The 21,231-nt window shown below is 35.6% G+C and overlaps 1 protein-coding gene across 1 annotated transcript in view; it reads right to left on the bottom strand.

Annotated features, from left to right (window-relative positions):
- Positions 1–21,231, bottom strand: part of IL1RAPL2 (interleukin 1 receptor accessory protein like 2) — a 603,372-nt gene that overhangs the window by 10,432 nt on the left and 571,709 nt on the right. The window contains exons 8-10 of the mRNA XM_047843276.1: positions 17,782–17,927; positions 8,582–8,725; positions 2,892–3,062 (exon numbers count right to left, since the gene is read on the bottom strand). Coding sequence (XP_047699232.1) covers positions 2,892–3,062; positions 8,582–8,725; positions 17,782–17,927 — 461 coding nt within the window. The remainder of the gene's footprint in view (positions 1–2,891; positions 3,063–8,581; positions 8,726–17,781; positions 17,928–21,231) is intronic.

Raw genomic sequence — 21,231 nt, 5'->3', positions numbered from 1 at the left:
AGACAGAGCATGAATGGGGGAGGGTCAGAGAGACAAGGAGACACAGAACCTGAAACAGGCTCCAGGCTCTGAGCTGTCAGCACAGAGCCCGATGCGGGGCTCGAACTCATGGACCGCAAGACCATGACCTGAGTCGAAGTCGGATGCTCAACCGACTGAGCCACCCAGGTGCCACCCCATTTCCCTTTCTAATGTGCACAATGGTGAAGCAATGTTTTCCAGTTCAGATGAAAGATAATCAATGTTGAAATATTCAGACACGAAGACTAACATTTTTCAGTCACTTGGTGGAGTTGATAAAGACTTCTTATTGTGGTGTGAACAATTTTGGAATGCAAGAAAACAGGCCAGCACCACACTAAATCCTATTGAAGATGACCTAACATAGAATATAAATTTAACTTTGGTAATGATATTACTTTAATACAATTAGGATATTATCACTTTAAAATTGATTTTGCAGAATTTCTACATTTAACAATATGTTTTTGGCAAAATATAAAAAAAATAAATAATAATTTAATAAATTAAGCAAAAAATAGTAAAGAGATATTTTTAATTTTTCATCCATCAACTCCTTATAGGTATTCTTTCTAATATCAAAAAATAAAAGCAATATTCTCAGTAGCTTATTTAAGGACTGGGACTATTCCTATGAATTACTCATATTGTTTTTCTTTCGGTAGAAAGCTCCTGTTTAGATTTCACACTCGCCTTGTTAAAGAAAAACGCCTTTTAGATACTGTCATGCAAAAATTTAAACCCTTACTTATTTTAGTTTCATTGTTTCCTCCTGTCTTAAACACTGTCCAAACAAAATCAAAAAGCATCTATGAAGCATCCAACGAGCTCAAATTTTCTACTAGATGATGACAGGAATATGAGGATAAATGAAATACAGTCCTTGCCTTCATGGAACTTACAATCTTGCTGACTAGATAAGATATAAATAGATGGACAAATATATAAAATAATAAAAGAATGTAAAGTATCACAGGAGTAAAAAATGTATAGGTCAACAAGGGACTATGCATGGTGAACCCTAAGGCTGGAGACATTATTATGGACATTTCACAGAGGCAGTGATATGGAGAAGAGTAAATAGAATTTGTAAAGGTATAAAAAACTAACATGAACAAAAGCATTAAAGGGACACACAATGTATATCAAAAGCACAGTTTGGGTATAGTGAAAGGTATAAGTAGGGGTAATGGTAAGAGACAAGTTTAGGAGACCAATCTGGGCTAGCACCAGACTATGGAAGTGTTTAGCTAAGAGTTATGGATTTTATCCTATAGGAAATGGTGAACAATTTAATGTTGAATGTGGGAGTGACATGATCAAGGATTTATACCTATTAGTGGAAATGGATGAGAGGAAAAATAGGGAAGGCAGAGAGTAAACAACATTGTAGTAATGAGGTGATTAGGGCCTATACTAGAATAGCAGAGCTGAGAATGGAAAAGATCAATGGACACTGGATTTGGGAGAGAGATACAGAAGAATAAAAATGACTCAGAGGTATCAGCAGGTTCCTTGGGGTTCAGTCAATATGGAAGTGGTATCTCAAGTCATGAAGATGAAGAGAATTACAGAAAGAAAAGAGTGGAAGATCATGGGAAAGAGTTTGGAGAATTATTACATTTGTGGTTCAGGGAAGTAATGGAACAATAAATGTTGTCTTTCTTCCTTCCTATGCACATGTAAGTGTGTATATTCATGTACACACAGAAACAGACATATATGCATTCTGAGAAAAGAGATAAACAACCAAAACTCAATTGTCAGTTTAGTGTCCTTGGTGGACTGTTGATAATCTGAATAAATGTTATTGAGGAATAGCATGATCTAGCAGAGTGAGAACCAAACTCAAAAAGATTTAGGTTCGAATCCCAGCTCTATCATTTGCCAGCTATCTGATCTTGGATTTCTTTAACTTATTTTCTCATCTGTGAGATGAGGATAATAGTACCTGCTCTCTCTCCACATAGTGTTATTGTAAAGGTGAAATGAAATTATGTCAAGATATTTTACATACTGTGAAGTAAGGAAAATGCAAGCTTTTTAATTTTGTTATGACATGTGTAAAAGTTACCATATTCTGATTTGTAGTCACATTTTAATCCCCCCCCTCAAGGATATTAATATAGACTCATACGCAAATGAATTCTAGCACTTTTATTTTCCCTCAATGGCATTTTAAGCTCTTCGAGGGCAAGGAACATATTTTTGGCTTTTCTGTATCCCCCTTACAGTTTACACTGTACAGCACTCTGAACATTAACAGAAACTAAATATATATTTTTACTTGAATCTGAATTTATTCTAAAAGCTCAAATATAGCTTTCAATATGTAGCATGATATAAAAGTAGCATTCAAGCCCACATAGTCCAGCACTTCTTTAAAATAATTTGAATACACGGTGAAAGTGCTATACCCAATGGCCTCACATATCTTTTTTATGTGGATTTTTTTCTATAAATCTGGAAACGAGTAACAACACATAAATTCAGTTATTAGTAGCAATGAATGTAGGTATAAGTAGAAGCACAATGACAGAAGATCAGCTTTGGAACTGTAATGCTTTGAAAAGACTTTGACTTTTGGAGATTTTTTTAAGGATCATTATTTTCTCACAACACTAAGGCAATATAATAAAAAAAATACCATTAAAGCACAATTTAAAAACCATGCCTAAAATGTAAGTGAGAGTGCCTTTTAAAAATTTTGGGTGGTAGAATATCAGAACACTTTTGAATTTAATAAAATCTGTGAGAACAACTATCTAAATATTTGGCTCTGACATTTGAAGCTTCCATATAACTTCATAAAAGACACAAAGCTTTTTAAATACAAAACTTGAAAGTTTCAAGTACTTGAAAGTACTTACTTCCACTTGGAATCAGGTCCCTTTCTGGGATGAAGAGTTTATATCCATAGTGTTTTTCCAGGACATCTGGCAGTATTTCAAGAGCAAACTGTTCTTCTTCAGGATTGTCACAGTCTAAAGTATCTTGGTCCACTTTTGTGTAAGACAGATAGGCATCATATTCCTTGTTGTCTTAAATATGAAGAATAACAAGTGGGTTTTATGTATTAGCAGGTTCTCTTTAAGTACTAAAATTCTATAACCACTAACAGTCTAGAATAAGCCCTATAATTAGTGACTGTCATTAATAATTAGACAAAATAAGCCACATGCCATATTGTAAGAAATCTAGCACATTTCAACATAACATAGTCATGTGATATGAACTGAAACTGATATGTAATGGGAAACCTATAGTCAGGAAGAATAAGAATTATTTGTGACTTTTGGTGACTATACATCTTGTGATATTCAGTGATGTGTGAGTGATTAGCTCAGTGTGTCTGAATGCAGGACTAAATAGACCAAAATCATTGATTTGAACTTTTTCTGTGCCAGCTGGCTTGGCTCTGTTACTTGGTCACAGACTATACCTCGTTTGAACAAATATGTGCAAGAGATCCAAGAGGGGCTGGGCCCTAGAGTGTGGAAGATCAAAATAATCCAGCCTTACTCCTGGAGACACTACTCACAACACATGCCATACTTCCAGTTGGTTAGTATCGTCATCTTCATATACAAAAAGCAGTTTATCACCAAATATTAGAGACAGCAGCTGGGTTTTATACAAGTGTATTGTCTGTTACTCTTGTTCAATCCATGGCCAAATAATTTGACACAAGCTTCCAAAAGAAGCCTTTGTTTCGAAATATACATCCTTCCAGTATTGCCAAATTAGGTTTTCCCTTCACACATTTAGTCAGGGAGTTAATTTTGCTTTGAGAAAGCATTTTTTCCTCCTCTGCTGTATTGGCTCAGAGCCAGCCTCTTCAAAGAGAATATGTAAAATGTTTAAATATTTTTCCTAAAAATTATTAATGAATATAGCTACTCAAGCTATTAGTCCCCATTGATTTTAGAAAGGCCACATTGGAAAAGTTACAGTGGCTTTCAAAGTTCCCTCATTTATAGAAAATTATTTTTAAAAGTTAATGTAGTGAGCATAGACTTAAATGAAACTGTTAGTATTTATTAAACCTTTTTACTTGCAAATAATAATTTTAAATGATGGGAAAACATTTTAGGATTTGTTTCTAAACACATCGATATTTTCCATTAAAGCAGACCTGATTAGAATATAGGTAAAACTGACCAAAAGGTAATTTACAGAATGAAGCAGCCACTCATCTATACCATTAATGATTTAGTTCTACCTACTAAATGATAGGCATATAAAGAGATATAAATACCCTAGGGTAGAAGTAGGTGGAACCCCCTATCTAGAGATATTTGAGGCAGGATTATATTGTTCTAATTCTAGTAAGGTTCCAGTCTTCACCACCCCCACATGAAAGGAACTCTGGTTATTTATGTTATGATGGTGCCTGAAGCCAAAAGATTTTTCTTTAGCATGTCCTCTGGCTGGAAAAGGCTTCCGTAAACCTTGGTTGGGTTACTTGATTGCCAAGAAACAGATGCACATGAAGGACTGCATTGGATAGTTGAGATCATTTGGCTTACAAATGGGACACATTCCACTCTTATGCATAAAACACCACTTGGAAGTGAGAATGTTCATAAGCAATGCTAATGTAAGAACCTCCTGGTAATCTCAGCACCTCTGCCCTTGTTCCAATCAAGCTCAGGATGCACCTGCAAGCCCTTGACTTTCTCCAGCTATAATTACTCACCTGGGACTTAGAGCTGCTGATGATATACAGCTGGAAGAATAAAATAGGCCAAAGGACAAACAGATCCATTCCTATGAACAGAATGTATTTCATTGTTCTTAATGGATGGTGCTACTTCCTCAAACTCCATAATGTCAGACTGCATTCTGGTTTCCTCTGACTTCGATAACTTTTCTACTTCACAAACCTCCCTAAATTCAACTATTTATCGATTCATTCAACAATGATTTGTTGAGCATCTACTATGAGCTAGACATCTGCAATGACTACCTGAGTCTTTGTCCCATCTGACCAGGCCATTAGACTCATGCCTCCATTACTTATCCTGATTAAGACTATTTGCCCTCCAGCTTTCCCTAAACTCACATATTTCTCATCCTTACTCGCTTCACCTATACCCTAATATTGGTGATGCTACAGACTTTCTTCTAGAAAAATATTACTATATTTGCATATCCCAAATCAAGTTATGACAAAAAACATGGATGTCTTTGATGTGTGTTAACACCTAATATGTCTGGATAATAAATTTTACCTAACATTTTAGAAGCATATCATTCTTTGGAAAGTTGTTGTTTCTGATTCTAATCATGTCCCTTTAAGATGAGCTAAAGATAAAGAGCTTATGGTGGCTGGACAGAACAGGAAGAGTGCTGTCAAAGCCACCATGTCAGATGTCCCAGAAGCTCTAGAATGCCAGCTAGTGAGCAAGCAGTGATGCAGATGCCACAGTTTACAAAAAATGCACTTCAGTATTATGCAGACAGCCAAGAAAACCTCATGAATAGCCACAGCTGTTGATCACAGAGAGAGCAAGATGGAAGAGCAAAATCAACAACATGATGCAAATAAGGTTAACAGGAAGGCCTGAAAATTGTTTTAAAACTGAATGGCAATTCCACAACACCACTTTGCTAGGCAAGGCTAATGAACCTTCCTTGTGTTAAATCATGTTGACTAAGCTCATCTAAGGAACCAGGAAATAGAGAACAATGCAGATGGCAGAGCATTATAAGAAAGAGGGCTTGCACAGTGATCACCATAGGTATGTTGTTTCTAATGAAGAGAGAAGTTATGAGAAAGGGAAGAAAACTGTGGAAGAATTTTCCTGTTGTCATACCTGTCCTTCCCTGTTTTTAAATTTTAATCCTGTTCACCACCAGGAGGCCATTCCTGTTTACAATACAGTTCTTCTGGGGCTATGCTAAACACAGTGCTAAATCTTTAGCTTCTAAAGTGCAAAGACTGTGTAACTTTGTTTATTATTATATCCCTAGTGCCTACTATACTATGTGTATTTATCCAGATGAAGAATATAAGTAAATATATCATAAATAATGCCTGCCACATAGTAGATACTTAATAAATATTTAATGACTGAACAACTCAAAGGTCAAATAAGTGAATTAGTCATTGTTTGATGGATTAAAATGAAATGAATTTTATAAAAAAAGGCTAAGAAGTAAAAGTTTGTTGGATTGATTTTATTTTATAAAAATAAGGCAGTTTTAAAGAACTTTCAGAAAATGCTACTATATATATGAATCAAAGAGAAAACATAAAAAAAAAAGTATATGGGTAAAACTAAGTTGTGTCCATGAGATGTCAGAATATTAAATAAAGAAATGAAAAATTCAGAGGTTATCTAGCTGATATTTGGCATCATGAAAGCGAGTATTTCTAAAAGAGCTTTAATATTCATTTATTCATCCTTACCACATACCTATTGACTTTTTAGTATTCCATTCAGCTAGTACAGGTTGTGTGTTTCAGGTCTAAGTTTCCATGTAGGACTATAAAATATTTGTATTGCCCTTCCTAATGAAAACTCTTGAAATCCCTTCCCCCCAAATTCCATTTTTTCCCCAAAAACAATTGATTTGGAATCAATACACAATTCTCTAACAGAAATGCTCTAGATTATTTGTTATCTTTGACCACATGGGCCACATTGGAGATATAGACACAAAATGGAATATTTTATCCCTGAAATGTCCTATGATGCTAGTATGAATTTAATCTTACAAATATTTACTACAGCTGATCAGTTAATCTGGATTATTGAGTATGGGTGATGAAAATAATTAATTATTGCAGATTAACTTAATAAATTGTATCATCACTTACAGAGTATTGACAAATTGCTTATAATCATGACTCAAAACAAACTAATCACAGGAGCCTCCCTTTCATGTTCTTTCATATAGACAATGCATCTTTTACATTCCCAGTTGGATACTATAGCCCCTTGTTGGCACCTGGGAACCGGTGACTTTTTCCTTAGTAGCACAATTCATCTAGTTATTTTATGTGTGCAGGTAAGAAGTCATATTTTTCTATACTAATTGTTGTATATAGAATCTTAGTATAATTGACCACATTTTCATTTATATTGTTGGAGCATATAATTATGGTTGCAACAGGCCCTAATCTCTCACTTTGAAACTATGTCTGAATAAGGGTCTGTAATACTTCTAAATGGGCTGCTATGATAGGTAAACACACTCCTTTGATAAAGAGCATGCATATGTACGCATCAAACAGCATTTCTCTAATTTACTATGAAAACATAGTCAATTAAAAGCCACTCATATTATTTACATAATAGAAACCATAGGACCAAAATAAAAGATTCCTCAAAAAAATTCCTTTTTACAGTTACCACTCTGCCCTTCTTTTATCACTATAAAGATAAAATTATGAGCCCTTCTCCTCTGAGGTAAGACCATGATCTTAGCAAAATAAAACTTCTAACCTTCATTATTTCAACATAATGAAAACTAAAATTTAATCTTCCTTTTTAATGACTTACAAATGGACTTCTTTTTAATCTTGGCTTACCTAAGGATTCCACACACATATTTCTAAGACTTACAGTATTTCATGGGTGAGGGCTTTATGCATAAGGAGTGACATGTCATGATTTCTTATTGATATTGACTTGAAATATGGTAATTTATTCTCTTGAAAAATTAAATCATTTTCAAAGCTCAATACAATGCTTTATTGCTATTTAATTCATAAGATTTCCGAAGGACATAGATAGCAAACATAAAATTATAAGCTACATTCTGAACTTCTATCCATTGAGGTCCTCTGTGAGAATGGTTCTATAATCATCAAAAATATGTGGGTCCAGATGCACTGTGAGTTTTAAAAAGATAACATCCATAGCTTTTAATCTGTTTCCTAAATGATTTGTTTTTTCAATGCCAGGAATGGCTAAAAATGGTCTGTACCTGCATTTGAATTTTATGGAGGAAAATAATGGAATTTATTCTTAATTTATTTCTTAGTAAGTGGAAGGTTTTTTTTTTTGCTGTTTTCTGAGCTTTATTTATTTATTTTTTTTAATATATGAAATTTATTGTCAAATTGGTTTCCATACAACACCCAGTGCTCATCCCAAAAGGTGCCCTCCTCAATACCCATCACCCACCCTCTCCTCCCTCCCACCCCCCATCAACCCTCAGTTTGTTCTCACTTTTTAACAGTCTCTTATGCTTAAGTGGAAGGGTTTTGACAGCAATTGTTTTAGCTCCTGATCAACTAATGTCTCCTTGTTAAACTGTTAATTTGTAAATATTGTCAAACACATAGAAAAATTACAAAAATAAAATAGTTTCAAAGAACATCAATATACTCTTTACCCAGATTCACCATTTGTTAATATTTTCTCCCCTTTGCTCTCTTTCTTGATAAATACATATTTTTTTTCTAAACTATTTGAGGGGTAACTTGCCTTAGTCATAGCCCTGTAACTCTAAGTATTTCATCACATATCTTCTAAGAATGGTGATATTCTCTTACATAATCACAAATCCATGCCTTTTAGAGTTTGAACAATAGGAGAGAGCCTACCATTGGTAGTTTCATCACCTCCAAAATGCTGTCGGTAGAAGAGCATTAATTCAATATTGTAGCATTTGTAGATGATCACAAGCAGTACAAGGAGAAGGAAGATTGCTCCCAGGCCTCCTGCAAGTTCAATTTTGTAGATTAAATCTGGAACCAACAGAGTAAACAGAAAATGGTAATTAAATCAGCAACATTTGGGATCTTTCCATATTTCTAGTCTGTAAGATGTACAGCCCATTCTGCTTTTTTTCCCAAAAGATTCTTGCTTAATACAGTATGTAGCTTTGTTCTTGACAGATATGTGTAAGTCAAATTTCATGAAATTAACTCTTTTCTAAAGAGTTGAGTAATTTTAGTGTTGAAAGTAATGAGTCTATCTGAAAAGGAATAGTCGCTCCCAATTTTTTTTGAGCACATCTAGATCTCACATATATATTTCTGTTTTAAGTGTATTTCAGGCAACTGTTAGAACTGCCTTTTTCTAGGTCTAGGGCCAATATTTTGTTGTTTCTGTTAAATTACCTTATTGATTTAGAAAGATTACCATCTAGTACTTCCCAAGCCACGAGCCCTATATTCTTCTACATGAGAACATCGTCACAAAATTATTCTCAAAATCAAATAAAATTGAATGATCTGGCAAGATTTAATTGTTTCATTTAACCCTAAGAACATAATCCAATAGAAGATAACCTGGGGAAATCAGTTTATCCATTTCCACTACTTATTTGAATAAATGACCATAATATGTATATGATATAATATGCCCAGTGGGGCTAAAAGAGAATGAGAAATCCAGGCTAATAACTTGGACTACTCAGCCAACAGTAGGCTACCTGATAGTAGCCCTCGGCTGCTTGAGTGGGGGACTTTTAGAATTCTAATAGCTAGAACAATTAAATCAACACATAATGGGAGGAGACATCATATATCCCAGACTCAGGAAATAGTGACTTACCTGTAGCTTAGTTAGTGATATTAACAAATGTAAGGTGTATCATAAAAAGAGGGGATAGTACCATGAAATTTAGAGATATGGGAAGTCAGAGGAGAATTTAGAATGTTAATTCATCAACGCCTAGAGGAGAAATGCTGAATCTGAAAGACACCAGACCAGAGACATATTTTCCCCTATGGAACAGGGACATTCATTGGTCTTAACATAATATAGATAAATTTGCCTAAAAGATTAGCTAACCTCCCCCTGATCTAAATCTGTAATTACCAAGTGCCTTTTTTTTATTACCAATTCTGCTTACTATGTTACTAGATACTGGAAAAGACAGTGACATTCTAGTTCGCACACAAATTGTTTATGAGTTTGGTTGACAGCAATCAGCATCCCTGGATGGGTTAATTCTGGAACACTGTCAAAATCAAATTTCTGGCCATGACAGACAGCCACTCCTGAAGATCCCTTGACAACCAGGTTGTCAGCCTTTCCCTGGGGATGTCCTTTGTTTCTATATAGGCTTATTGCTTACAATAAATTAGTCAGGGGGCGCCTGGGTGGCTTAGTCGGTTAAGCGTCTGACCTCGGCTCAGGTCATGATCTCATGGTTCGTGAGTTCGAGACCCGCATTGGGCTCTGTGCTGACAGCTCAGAGCCCGGAGCCTGCTTTGGATTCTGTGTCTCCCTCTTTCTCTACCCCTGCCCCATTCACGCTCTGTCTCTCTCTCAAAAATAAATAAACATTAAAGAAAGAAAAAAAAAGAGATTAGTCAGGCTCAATATGAAGATTAAGATTAAGGAAAAAAATAAACATATATATAATAGCTACTACATATACATATATATGTGTATATATATATATATGTATATATACATATGTATATATGTGTATATATGTATGTAATAAATACTACATATACATATATGTGTGTGTATGTATGTGTGTATATATATATATATATATATAACAGATACTACAAGTAATATATATTATAAATAAAATTTTTAACCAGTCTATTAATCTATTCTCTAAGTTAACTTTTTGGGGCAAGAATCTTTTAGGAAAAACTTGTAGATGAAGAATATGAGACTTGGTAGTTTAATTCACTTACTCAAGGTCATACACCTAAGAATTGGCCAAGATCAGACTTGAGCCCAGATATCCTAATTTCAAATTCAAGACTTTTTATTCCATCACAGTTCTATAAGCTTCAGCCTGGAAATTGACAAAGGAGAGCCTTTTCCCTTTTGCTCTATAGAGTTGTTAGTAGTGCTTCATGAGAACATGTGACTTGCAGTGAATTTTGGTTTCTTATGCCCTTTTAATTCCAAGGAAATAAGCTGAAATACAATTCACCAGGCAGCATGAAAGGACTGAGTATATCTCTGGCACTTCACTGAAAGGTACTGAAGAATCCTATAGCTGTATCAGAGAGGAAAGAGGGGCTCCCTAGGGTCCAGAATATGAAGAAAAGTTTTAGGTTTCATGGGGGGAGAGGGAATTTGGTCTTGGAAAGGAAGTGGAGGGAAAGAAGAGATAGTGGAAGACAGAGACAGTATGGCCCACCAGGAAAGTCACTGAGTGAAAATATAAGAAGCATAAATAAATGTCACTCTTTTTCAGTAAGGAGTTGAAGTAATAATGGAAAAGGGAAGGGAGTGGGGCTGCTGTGAGAGACAAAATATGTTAATAAGAATTATTATGAGGGGAACCATAATGAGTACGGATAGGGAATTGGAATCTATCTCTGTCCTGCCTGCTGCAAGAGGTAGTCATTTTGAAAATTAAGCCCCAAAATTTAAGGTAAAAAAATCCTACCACACATTAGCTCTGCCTCCTGCCCTCTATGTGTAGCTCCCCAGGAGCCATTGCCTGCCTCTATATGGGTGGTAAGGCAGGCTTGCTTATGAGACCTGTGTGGGGCTACAAATATCAAAATCTTTGCTGATTTTCCCACCATCTTACATAAGTTGTACATTCTTAACAACCAGTGTTAAATGGACAGATCGATATGATTTTTTTGTTACTCAGGAAACTGACTTTTCTTTCATCTTAGGACATTGATTGACTTGATGCAACATTTTTTTCCTGCTGTAAAATGTTCATTTTATGTTGTAAATATTTTGGACTCTTTCTCTTTCCATATCTCTCTGTCTCTTCTCTGTCTCTGTCTCTCTCTCTCTGTGGGTCTATCTCTGGTCAGAATAGATTTCAACTGTTTTAAAAGTCACCAAATGGGAACTTTTTCAGCAATTTCTATGTTAAATACAAAGTAGAGTTGTTATTAGGTAGATGGAAACTTCAGCAGTAGGAACAATTTGTGCTCTCAAGTAGTAGGCACATTTTTCAGCAGTACATTTATGGAAGAAAACCATGGTGTGAAAAGTACTTTTGTGTTTTGGGAGTCCATTTTATAAAAATGTCTTTGAAAGATATTACCTAATGATGGCTGTTTATGTTTAAAACTGTGCACCAAGTCTCTGAGACTCAACCAGTATTCTTTCATTCAACCCAGGCAGAGCCATTAAAAAGGAAACATGCATCCTATAATCAGAGGGCAAAATTGCCATCACCAAGGTGATGCTTGGCTTTTCTTTTGTCTTCTGTTTTCAACTGCCATTTTCCATCTTAGCATGATCTGTGCTTCTAGAGACATTTCCTGAGAAGGTGAAAGCCATTTTATTTGCACTGTGACTTATATACACATCACAAATACAGTGATAGCCATAACAGCAAATATTTATGGGATTATAACTTTTTGTAGGCACTCAAAGTACAAGTGTAGTTCTTTTTAACCTTCTTAGTTTGAACCCAATGGTTTCTTCACTTTGAACCTGAAGATCAGCATCATAGAGTGAGACAAATAGCAGCTGAAGTCAAGGGAGTAGAGAGGGAAGACTGGAAATGTTTTTAGCTAGGTCATAAGTTGGGAAGCAGGTTAGGAGATCCCACCTGAGGGTTTCTTTACAGGTTGGGGGTTCAGGCTGGGGCAGTAGCACTGGGAATGAGAAGAGAGGGATTCAGTGATATGTTCTGGTTTGTAGGAAAGGCAGTATGTGCAGAGAAGAAACAATTACCAGAATTTCCTTAGCATAAATTCAGTCATGGTACACACACTCACACACACACACACACACACACACACACGACTACTTACTGATATTTTAGTTATAATTGTTGATAGTTCATCAGAGAGTGAGAAAGTGGTAAGTGCAGGTAAAAGATGCATAGATAAGGATGTCTTGCTCTGAGAAAGCCTGACCCTGTTAATTGGATATATTAGACAAGAGTTTTCATTTTACGAAAGGCCTTTTCACAGTAAGGATTCATCAAATGCTTCTTCATTATTATCACTTAGGGCTTTTTCAATATTTGACTCATAGCTCATCAGTAAGTTGTTCCATTAACAAACATCATACTCATATTCTGGGTGAAAACACTGCAGCCACTGAGGCCAGGCTATGCTGTGATAAAACCCGAAATGTTTAACTCCAAAGGAAACATCTTAAGTTTTGCAAGACAAGCCAGAGCTCAGTCTGATAAAAAAGGTTGAAGCAGGGCCATAGGGCTTCTCCCTCTTTTCTGGAGCTCTACCATATTGTTGAGAGCTCCTAAGGAAAATAGAATAAGAGAAGATGAACTGCATCCTTTTGCAAAGCACAGTGAAAAAATTTAACTGCTACCTAAAACAGGGAGTGCACACTGGTATAACATGACTCCCCAAAAGGTTTTGTTGTTCCACATGTTTCCAAACAATGGACACCAATATTTAAAACTCAAAAGATTTCATACCTAGTCACTCAACTTCACTTGAAAACTCAGAAATTCTCTTATCCTTGAGTTTACATTTCAGCAAACATGGCATAATCTACTAGAAAAGAGTAGTGACTGCCCCTTTAAAGTGAGGCATGTTTTCTCTATCCTGTGTTTTTTTTCTCTAGGATCCAACCTCTTAAAAAAAAGTTTACTATCTGCCTGGCCCCTGAGGTCTTAAAGTTTTTAACCTCCAATCTGGAAAGTAAATGTCTTTTAAAAGAGACATGCATTTAGATAGCCCAGGGCAGACACTAGTCAAGAGAAAATCACAGATAAATCCTCACTTTACCAATCCCTGTTATCTATCCCCACCCTATTGCTCTGGCCCTCTAGGAGGAGCATTTTCACTCAGCAAATATTTTTGAGCACTTACTATGTTCTATGCACTAGGGATACAGCAGTACATAAGACAGAAAAAGTTCCTGTTCTCGTGGAGTTTACATTTTAGTGGTGAGGGGGGAAGATAAGAAGAAAACAAATATGTAAGAAGATATCAAATAGTAATAAGTACAATAAACATAAATAGAGCCAAGAAAGAGAAAAAAAAGTGATGGATAGTTCAACGAATGATTAGATCAAGAAAATATGGCATAAATATATATGATGGAATATTATTTCACCTTAAAAAAGGAGGAAAATCCTATCATTTAGTACAACATGGATGAACCTGGAGGTTCATTATACTAAGTGAAGTAAGCCAGAGAGAGAAAGGTAAATACTATACTGCATGGTATCACTTATATATTGAATCTAAAACAAAACAAAATGGAACAAAACAAAACAAAACCTGAAGTCATAGTAGAAGAGAGTACAAAAATGGTTGTCAGGGGTCGGGGCTAGAGGAGGAAATAGGGAGAAGTTGATAAAAGGGTACAAACTTTCAGTTGTAAAATGAATAAGGTCTGAGTATCTAATGTAGTTGATAACATTGTATTGTATAATTGAAACTTTCTAAGAGGAACTTACATGTTCTCACCAAAAGAAAAAAAAGGAAGGTAAATATGTAAGGTGATACATATGTTTATTAATTAACTCAATAGAGGGAATCCTTTCACAATGTATATGTATATCAAATCATCCTGTTGTATACTTTAAATCTCTTATAATTTTATTTCTCAATTTTACTTCAGTAAGGCTTAAAATGTTTAAACAAAAAACTTCAGATACCTTTATACCTTGGTCATCACAGACAAAGGGAAGGCAGAGAAACCAAAACAGTGCCTGCCCTCAGATTTGGCAGTGAAAGAGATGAAATGGACCTGACACACTGATTTAAACTGTATTAAAATGTTTAATATTCTAACCCCCCCCCCAAAAAAAAAGAAAGTGATGGGTAGTACTCTTTTATAGAGTGTGTCCAAGGAAGGCTATTGAGCAGGTAATATTTAAGCAGAGCCCTGTATGAAAAAAGTGAGTGAATCATAGGAACAGCTCAGGGAAGAGTGTTCCTGACCCAGGAATTAGTAATTGCAAAGACTATCAGATAGGACTATGCTTGGTGAGCACAAGAAATAGAAAAGAAGCTAGTGTGTGTGATGTTTGAGGCAAATAGGCAGCTTGTGGTAGAAAACTGGATCAGAAATCACAATAGATTGTCATGCATTGTAGGCCATAGTGTAGATTTGGGATTTCATTTTAAGTGTAATGGAGAGGATTCTATAATTGGAGGGTTCTGATTAGAGGAATAATATGCTCTAAGTTATATATGAAAAGGATCATTCTGTCTGGCTGCTGTGATGAGCACAGACTGCAAGGCACAAGAAAGAAGCAGGGAGGCCAGTTAGGAGGCCATTGCAGTGAGCCAGGCAATTGATGCTGGTGGTTCAGACCAGGGTCATTAACAGTGAATGTGGGGAAAGACATCAGAGTCTGGATGTGTTTTGAAAGTAGAGCCATGGGATTTGGTGGTGGACTAGATATAGCATGTGAGTAGAGAAAAGAAAAACTCAAGGATGACTCCTAGGATTTTGGCCTGAGCAACTGGAAGGATGGTGATGGAGATGGAGAAGGCAACTGGAGGATCAGGTTTATAGGATGCAGAAAGCAAAATTCTTGTTTGGGACAAATGAAGCTTGATATGCCTACTAGATACATCCACTAGTGGAGTTTTTGAGTAGCTGTTGAATAGGCAGTTAGGTATACAATTCTGGAGTTTAGGAAAGATGACCAGGCTAGATATATAAATTTAGGAATTGTCAGCATATATGCAATAAGCAAAACCATGAGATAGAGATGGAATGAAATCATCTAGGAAGTGAATGAGAAGAGGTGACCTGAACTCTGGGGAACTCTAATATATGGAGATGAGAAAGATGAGAATTAATATTCTTAGTTATTCATGATTTAGACATGTTTCCTTGAGGAATCCATGGGAGGTAGCAATTTTACAGTGTGCCTTGGTTTCTACTGTCAGATTATTAGAAATTTTAAGGGGTGCTAGTGGTTGTTTTACTTATTAAATAGAAATAAATTTATTTTTAAACTCAGATAAGGCTATTTCTATCCCTGCTGACTGAATGATAGGAACCCTGCTACCACCATTGTTTTTCCTCATAGCAGTAACACTTGTGCAATTTTTTGTTTAAGTTTTTTTTTTAAATTTTTAAAATGTTTATTCATTTTTGAGAGACAGACACAGAACATGAGGGGGGGAGGAGCCGAGAAAGAGACAGAGAACTCAAAGCAGTTTCCAGGCTCCAAGCTGTCAGCACACAGCCAATGTGGGGCTCAAACTCATGAACCCTGAGACCATGACCTGAGCTGAACCAACTGAGCCACCCAGGTGCCCCAAATTTTTCGTTTAATGTTTAATATTTACCTTTATTTGTACCATTCCAGACTTGGGGATGTCTATTTTATTCATCATTCTATTTCCCAGTCCTTAGCACAATACTTGCTATACATGATCTGCAATAATAATAACCTTATTCATTCATTAACGAGACAGGTTCTAAGTACTAATTAGTGGCCAGACATTGCCCAATTTTCTGAAGATACAGAGGTGCTGCAATCCCTGGGTTGGATGATCTCTGAGCCTAAAATAAGACTGGAATGAGCAGGAATAAAGTGATCTTTGCCATAAGGTATCTGGACATGATCAATGTCTGCCCTTTATGTAGGTGGACTTATGTGGTTGCCTAGTGCACAGGAGAAGTAATTCAAGTTCTGTATAATAACACTGAGTGTGGTATATTTTACACTACATAATTATCATTTGAGTCTCAAAGTGCCTCTACAATGTAGATATTATTATCCCTGTTTTACAGATGAGAAAACTGAGGTTCAGGGTATTTAATCAGACAAGTTAGTCCTACTGAATCAATGGCTGAACAAGGATCTACTCAACCAGGGTTTCCTGATTTTACTTTCCATATTACACTCCTTTATACAAAAAATAAAATAAAATAAAATAAAAAACAACAACAACAACTCCCTTATTTTAAGATGGAATCAAATCCAACTGAATAAGAAATGGTACTAGAGAGATAAAAGCATTATTCTCAGAATAATGACATTTTCTTGCTTCTCCTAGAACTGCTGGTCAAGGTCAAGTATTAGGGTTGGCAGGAAAACAGAAATTCCATCTTGGTTAAAAGGTACAACTAGTGACCTTGTTGATTGAATGTGTTCTATTGCTCTATAGCCTAGACAACAAAAACATTGATTGAGAACATTTGTTCTGTTACATTTACAAAAACCTTTGCCAGATGCATACATACAGAAATATTTAGCCTTTTGCAGTAATCAAGAGTTGTGACAGAATAAAAGCCAATCTCAGAAGCTGCTCCAGCTGCTGGGATTGTTGTTCCTATATTTGCGTTTATCTCCTTTATTTATAAATTTACTTTCTTTGCCCGTTATATACAATTTCCACACCATCCAAAAATAAAGTTAGAGAGGGGTTTCCATAAATGCCAAATTATTTTTAAAATATATGTACCTATCAAAGGCCTCTTAATACCAGGTCATATCATGACATATTATTTATAATGTTTATTATGACAATTATAAGAATATTATGATACTCTTTATTATTTCTATTTTAGTCAGGGAATAAAAAAGTGGCTTTGTTTCTCATTCAATAATAAAATCCCTAGTTTTTCATTTAAGCAATATAAGATGGTGAAATATAGAGAAAAATTTGAATGCCAATACATATTAAATTTTATGTAATACTTATAACTAAGGTACATTTTATTTCACTGAATTTAACACATAACAATATTTCATTTTTTAAATCTATTTCCTAATGGTATAGAAGATTATAGGCATTTTATGCTACTATCCATAGCGATAGAGATATTTTTCCTTAAAAAGACAAAATGCTTAATAGAAATTTGTGCTAAATGATAAAATAAGGCCAGTAAGCATATTTAACTTCAATAGTTACTTGGTAGCTAAACAAACCATAGTAATAGTTAAAAAAATAAATACCCTTTTTACGCAGCAGAACACTGGCATGTTTCCGTCCATTTCGGTTTTCCACATGGCAGGTATAATTTGCCAGGTCAGCTTCCACCACTGAATCAAAGATGAGTGCCAACTCAACTTCTTTTTCTCCAAGATGCTCTTTGAGGAGCCTGAAATAAAGACAGTATTCTTGGTTGAATTCGTCTGATATGGGGAGAGACCAGTCATGCAAAAATTGCAGATGATTACATAGCTCACAAAGTCTCCATTGGGTATGGCAAATGTTGGCTGGGTATTATGTATGGAACCTTCAAAAAGAAAACACAATGGGGCGCCTGGGTGGCTCAGTAGGTTGTCTGACTTCACCTCTGGTCATGATCTCACAGTTCATGAGTCTGAGCCCCGTCAGGCTACATGCTGTCGGTCCAGAGCCTGGAGCCTACTCAGATTCTGTGCCTCCTTCTCTCTCCACCTCTCTCTCTCTCTCTTTCTCTCTCTCTCTCTCTCTCAAAAAATGAATAAACATTAACAAAAACTAAAAAAAAAGAAAACACAAAAAGTGACTCTTGATGTAGAGATCAGATGGAAAAGGAAAGAAGTGAGGAATTCACTTAGCAAAAAGAAATATTACCATGCCAGTAGGCTTTGATAAACAAGCCAACATGATTTGTGTAGCAAAAAGGAGGAAACACTGGGCTCCACGTTCTAAGCTGAACTTATGAAAACAAATTAGATTTTTGTACCATGGCATGAAGGGAAAAAATTGATAGGTGTAGTGTTTGCGTTTGAGGTTAGTTTTGACAACAGGGGGTAAGAAAGTAAAGAAGTGAGCTTTAAAAATGGTTGCCTTATAGGAAGTAAACTGAAAGTGGTTACTGGCGTTCTATCCCCGAATAACCATGAGAAGTTTGTTTTCCACTTTTCTCCTGCATTTGTGTATACAGGCATGTGCCCTGTGCCTTAATCTGCCAATGGTCCTAGCCCACTGCAATGGTCCTGCCTTTTCCAGACACTGTTTCCCTTTGTCTTTCTCCCTTCGCCCCTCACAGGAAGAACCCTGCCCTGTATGACATTTTCTCATAGTCCTGCTTTTTGCTTTCTCAAGTGAATTTGCAAAGGGCCTTGAATGGCCACGAGTAAGTGTTCTTTACAGAGCAACTGAGTTGCCAGGAACCTTTCCTAAGGAGTGTGCCTCTTGTTTCTCTGGAAAGTTATATTCTCACCAATGGTCAGCTGCCTCCTGAATGAAGTGATAGTGGGCACCCTGCTGTCTTTTCTGTCTCCTGCCTTTGACCAAAGAAAACAAGTCTACATGGTGGCAATCCTGCCCTTAAGTTCTGGGGTGAATTTCTTAAATACATGTTTTTGCAAGATAGAAAATTGGAGCACTGGAGTTAATTCTCCTTTTTGGACACTTGGTTATGAATGCAAAGACAAATGCTCTGATTTGCCAGCATTTAGCATAAAGCTGGAAAAGACAACTATGTTCAGGGAAAACCGGGTTCTACATGCAGGCCTCAAATTTACAAGCTCAAGCTGGATCCTTACAAAGTCATTAAGTCAATGTGCCTTAAATTAACTCAGCTTTAAGTTGGGAAAAATACCTACCATACTCAACTTTGTTGTGAGGGTAAAATAGGTTAAAGTAATTGAAAGAGTGAATAGCACTATACACATGCAAAGGAATGTTATTAAACATCAACATTTCATTATCAAAGGCAGATCATTTACATTTGGGCTCCTACAAAAATATTTATATTTATACTATATTAATATATTTAAATATTTAATAATTTAATATATTTAAATGTTTATATATTAATATATTAAGATATTTAAAATTCAGTTGGCTTAATCTCTTCTGGTTCCCCTTTGAGAGAAAGAAGGGCTTAAAGTTTGGTTGGTGGAAGAGAGTTCTTGGAAACTAAGAGTCTCCCATACTGAAATATGAAGCTCAGATTATATTCCAAATAGACATGCTTTTAAAATTTACCCTGTGTCTGTACCCTCCCAATGATACACATATCTGAGAGTTCATAATACTGACATTTGTAACTTGAGTAAGTCTCCTGCCCTTTAAATTTATGTACCATTGCTGAACTAGACACATGTAAGAATTGTCTTAACCACATTTTACTGATAGTCTTTCTATTAACCTTTTTCTTCCTGGTTAATGTTGTAGTTTTCCTTTCTCAACATATACCTAACCAAGGGAAAAATGGGAATTTACTGTCTTCACGGTTTGTATTGAGTTTTACTTTCTCCATTTTCTCTGTGCTATGGGTTAATCTCACTACACACAATTCTTTTAGTTCTATGTCATCTGCTATGGAAGAACCCCCTTTAGTGCCAGAAACTGCTTACGCACCACAAATTAAGTTTGATTTAAAGCTTCATGTGTAGGGAAGCCACAGCCTCTGTCAGGCATGAAGCAGAAAGCTGATCCTGTCCTTTTAGACACAGTCTTTCCCTCTTCATTTCTAATGCAGTTTCCAAAAACAGATCTTCACAGGCTGCAGAAAGAATCTGAAAAATGATCCTTCGTCCATCTATTAATATATATGAGGTGTCTTAATTATCAGCTCTTGAAAATCTAGAAGTGACTTGCTTTGGGGGAATTATACAAACATCAGTTGATGTTTATATTTACAAATCACTCAGTAAAGCAATCAATTTCCTAACAAATATTGATATATAACAGTCAACCAATGATTCTTTGTCAGTCCCCTAGTATGTGCATAGCTCTGGGCTAGACATTTAGTGTAAGATAAATATAAGCATTAAAAAACAGGTCCCTGTTCTCAGAAATCATTAAAATTTAAACAAGAGACAAGATCCACATAGTTGAAAAAAAATATGTAGACATAATGAAGTGAAGAAGAGTGGTACAGTTTATGCTTAAAATCGACTTTCAAAGAGAGAGACTATTATTGAATAAATTAGCTGGAAAAGGTTTGAGAAGAGTCTGCCTAGACAAAAGGAATAAGGGAGTGTTTTCTGGGATTGAAGATAAATTTTGCAGAATGTGTGAAAGAGAGACACTGAAGGGATTGGTTTTGGAATAGAGGATAAAAATGAAGAGATCCTGTGATATATTTCAAATAACTTCTGAAGCATTTTATTTGAAGGATTAACAGGAAAAGCAAGTTACATGTAACAGCAAACACTGGAAAAATTAGAAAATAATAATTTAGTTTATAGGAATCACCACCTTCAAAAGTTTCAGTTAGGACTTCGTCTTAAAAACTAGTAAAAGTTTGGAATTTGTCACTCTTATCTTTATAATAAGAAAAAGAGCTGAAGAAAATTAAAATGAACAATTATTAGATCCAACAATGAGCTGAGGACACAGGGCAAACCCTTGCCCCCAAAACTTGAGAAAGAAGCAAATACTGAGAATCACAGTATATTGGGAGCAGAAACCAAGGAGCAAGAGCCAGTACAGGTAGAAACAAACTATAACTGATAAGTCAC

This window comes from Prionailurus viverrinus, chromosome X (assembly GCF_022837055.1).
Source record: "Prionailurus viverrinus isolate Anna chromosome X, UM_Priviv_1.0, whole genome shotgun sequence".
Lineage (NCBI taxonomy): Eukaryota > Metazoa > Chordata > Mammalia > Carnivora > Felidae > Prionailurus > Prionailurus viverrinus.
Note: the sequence above shows the minus strand (reverse complement) of the source record. Positions and strands in the feature narration are given on the sequence as shown.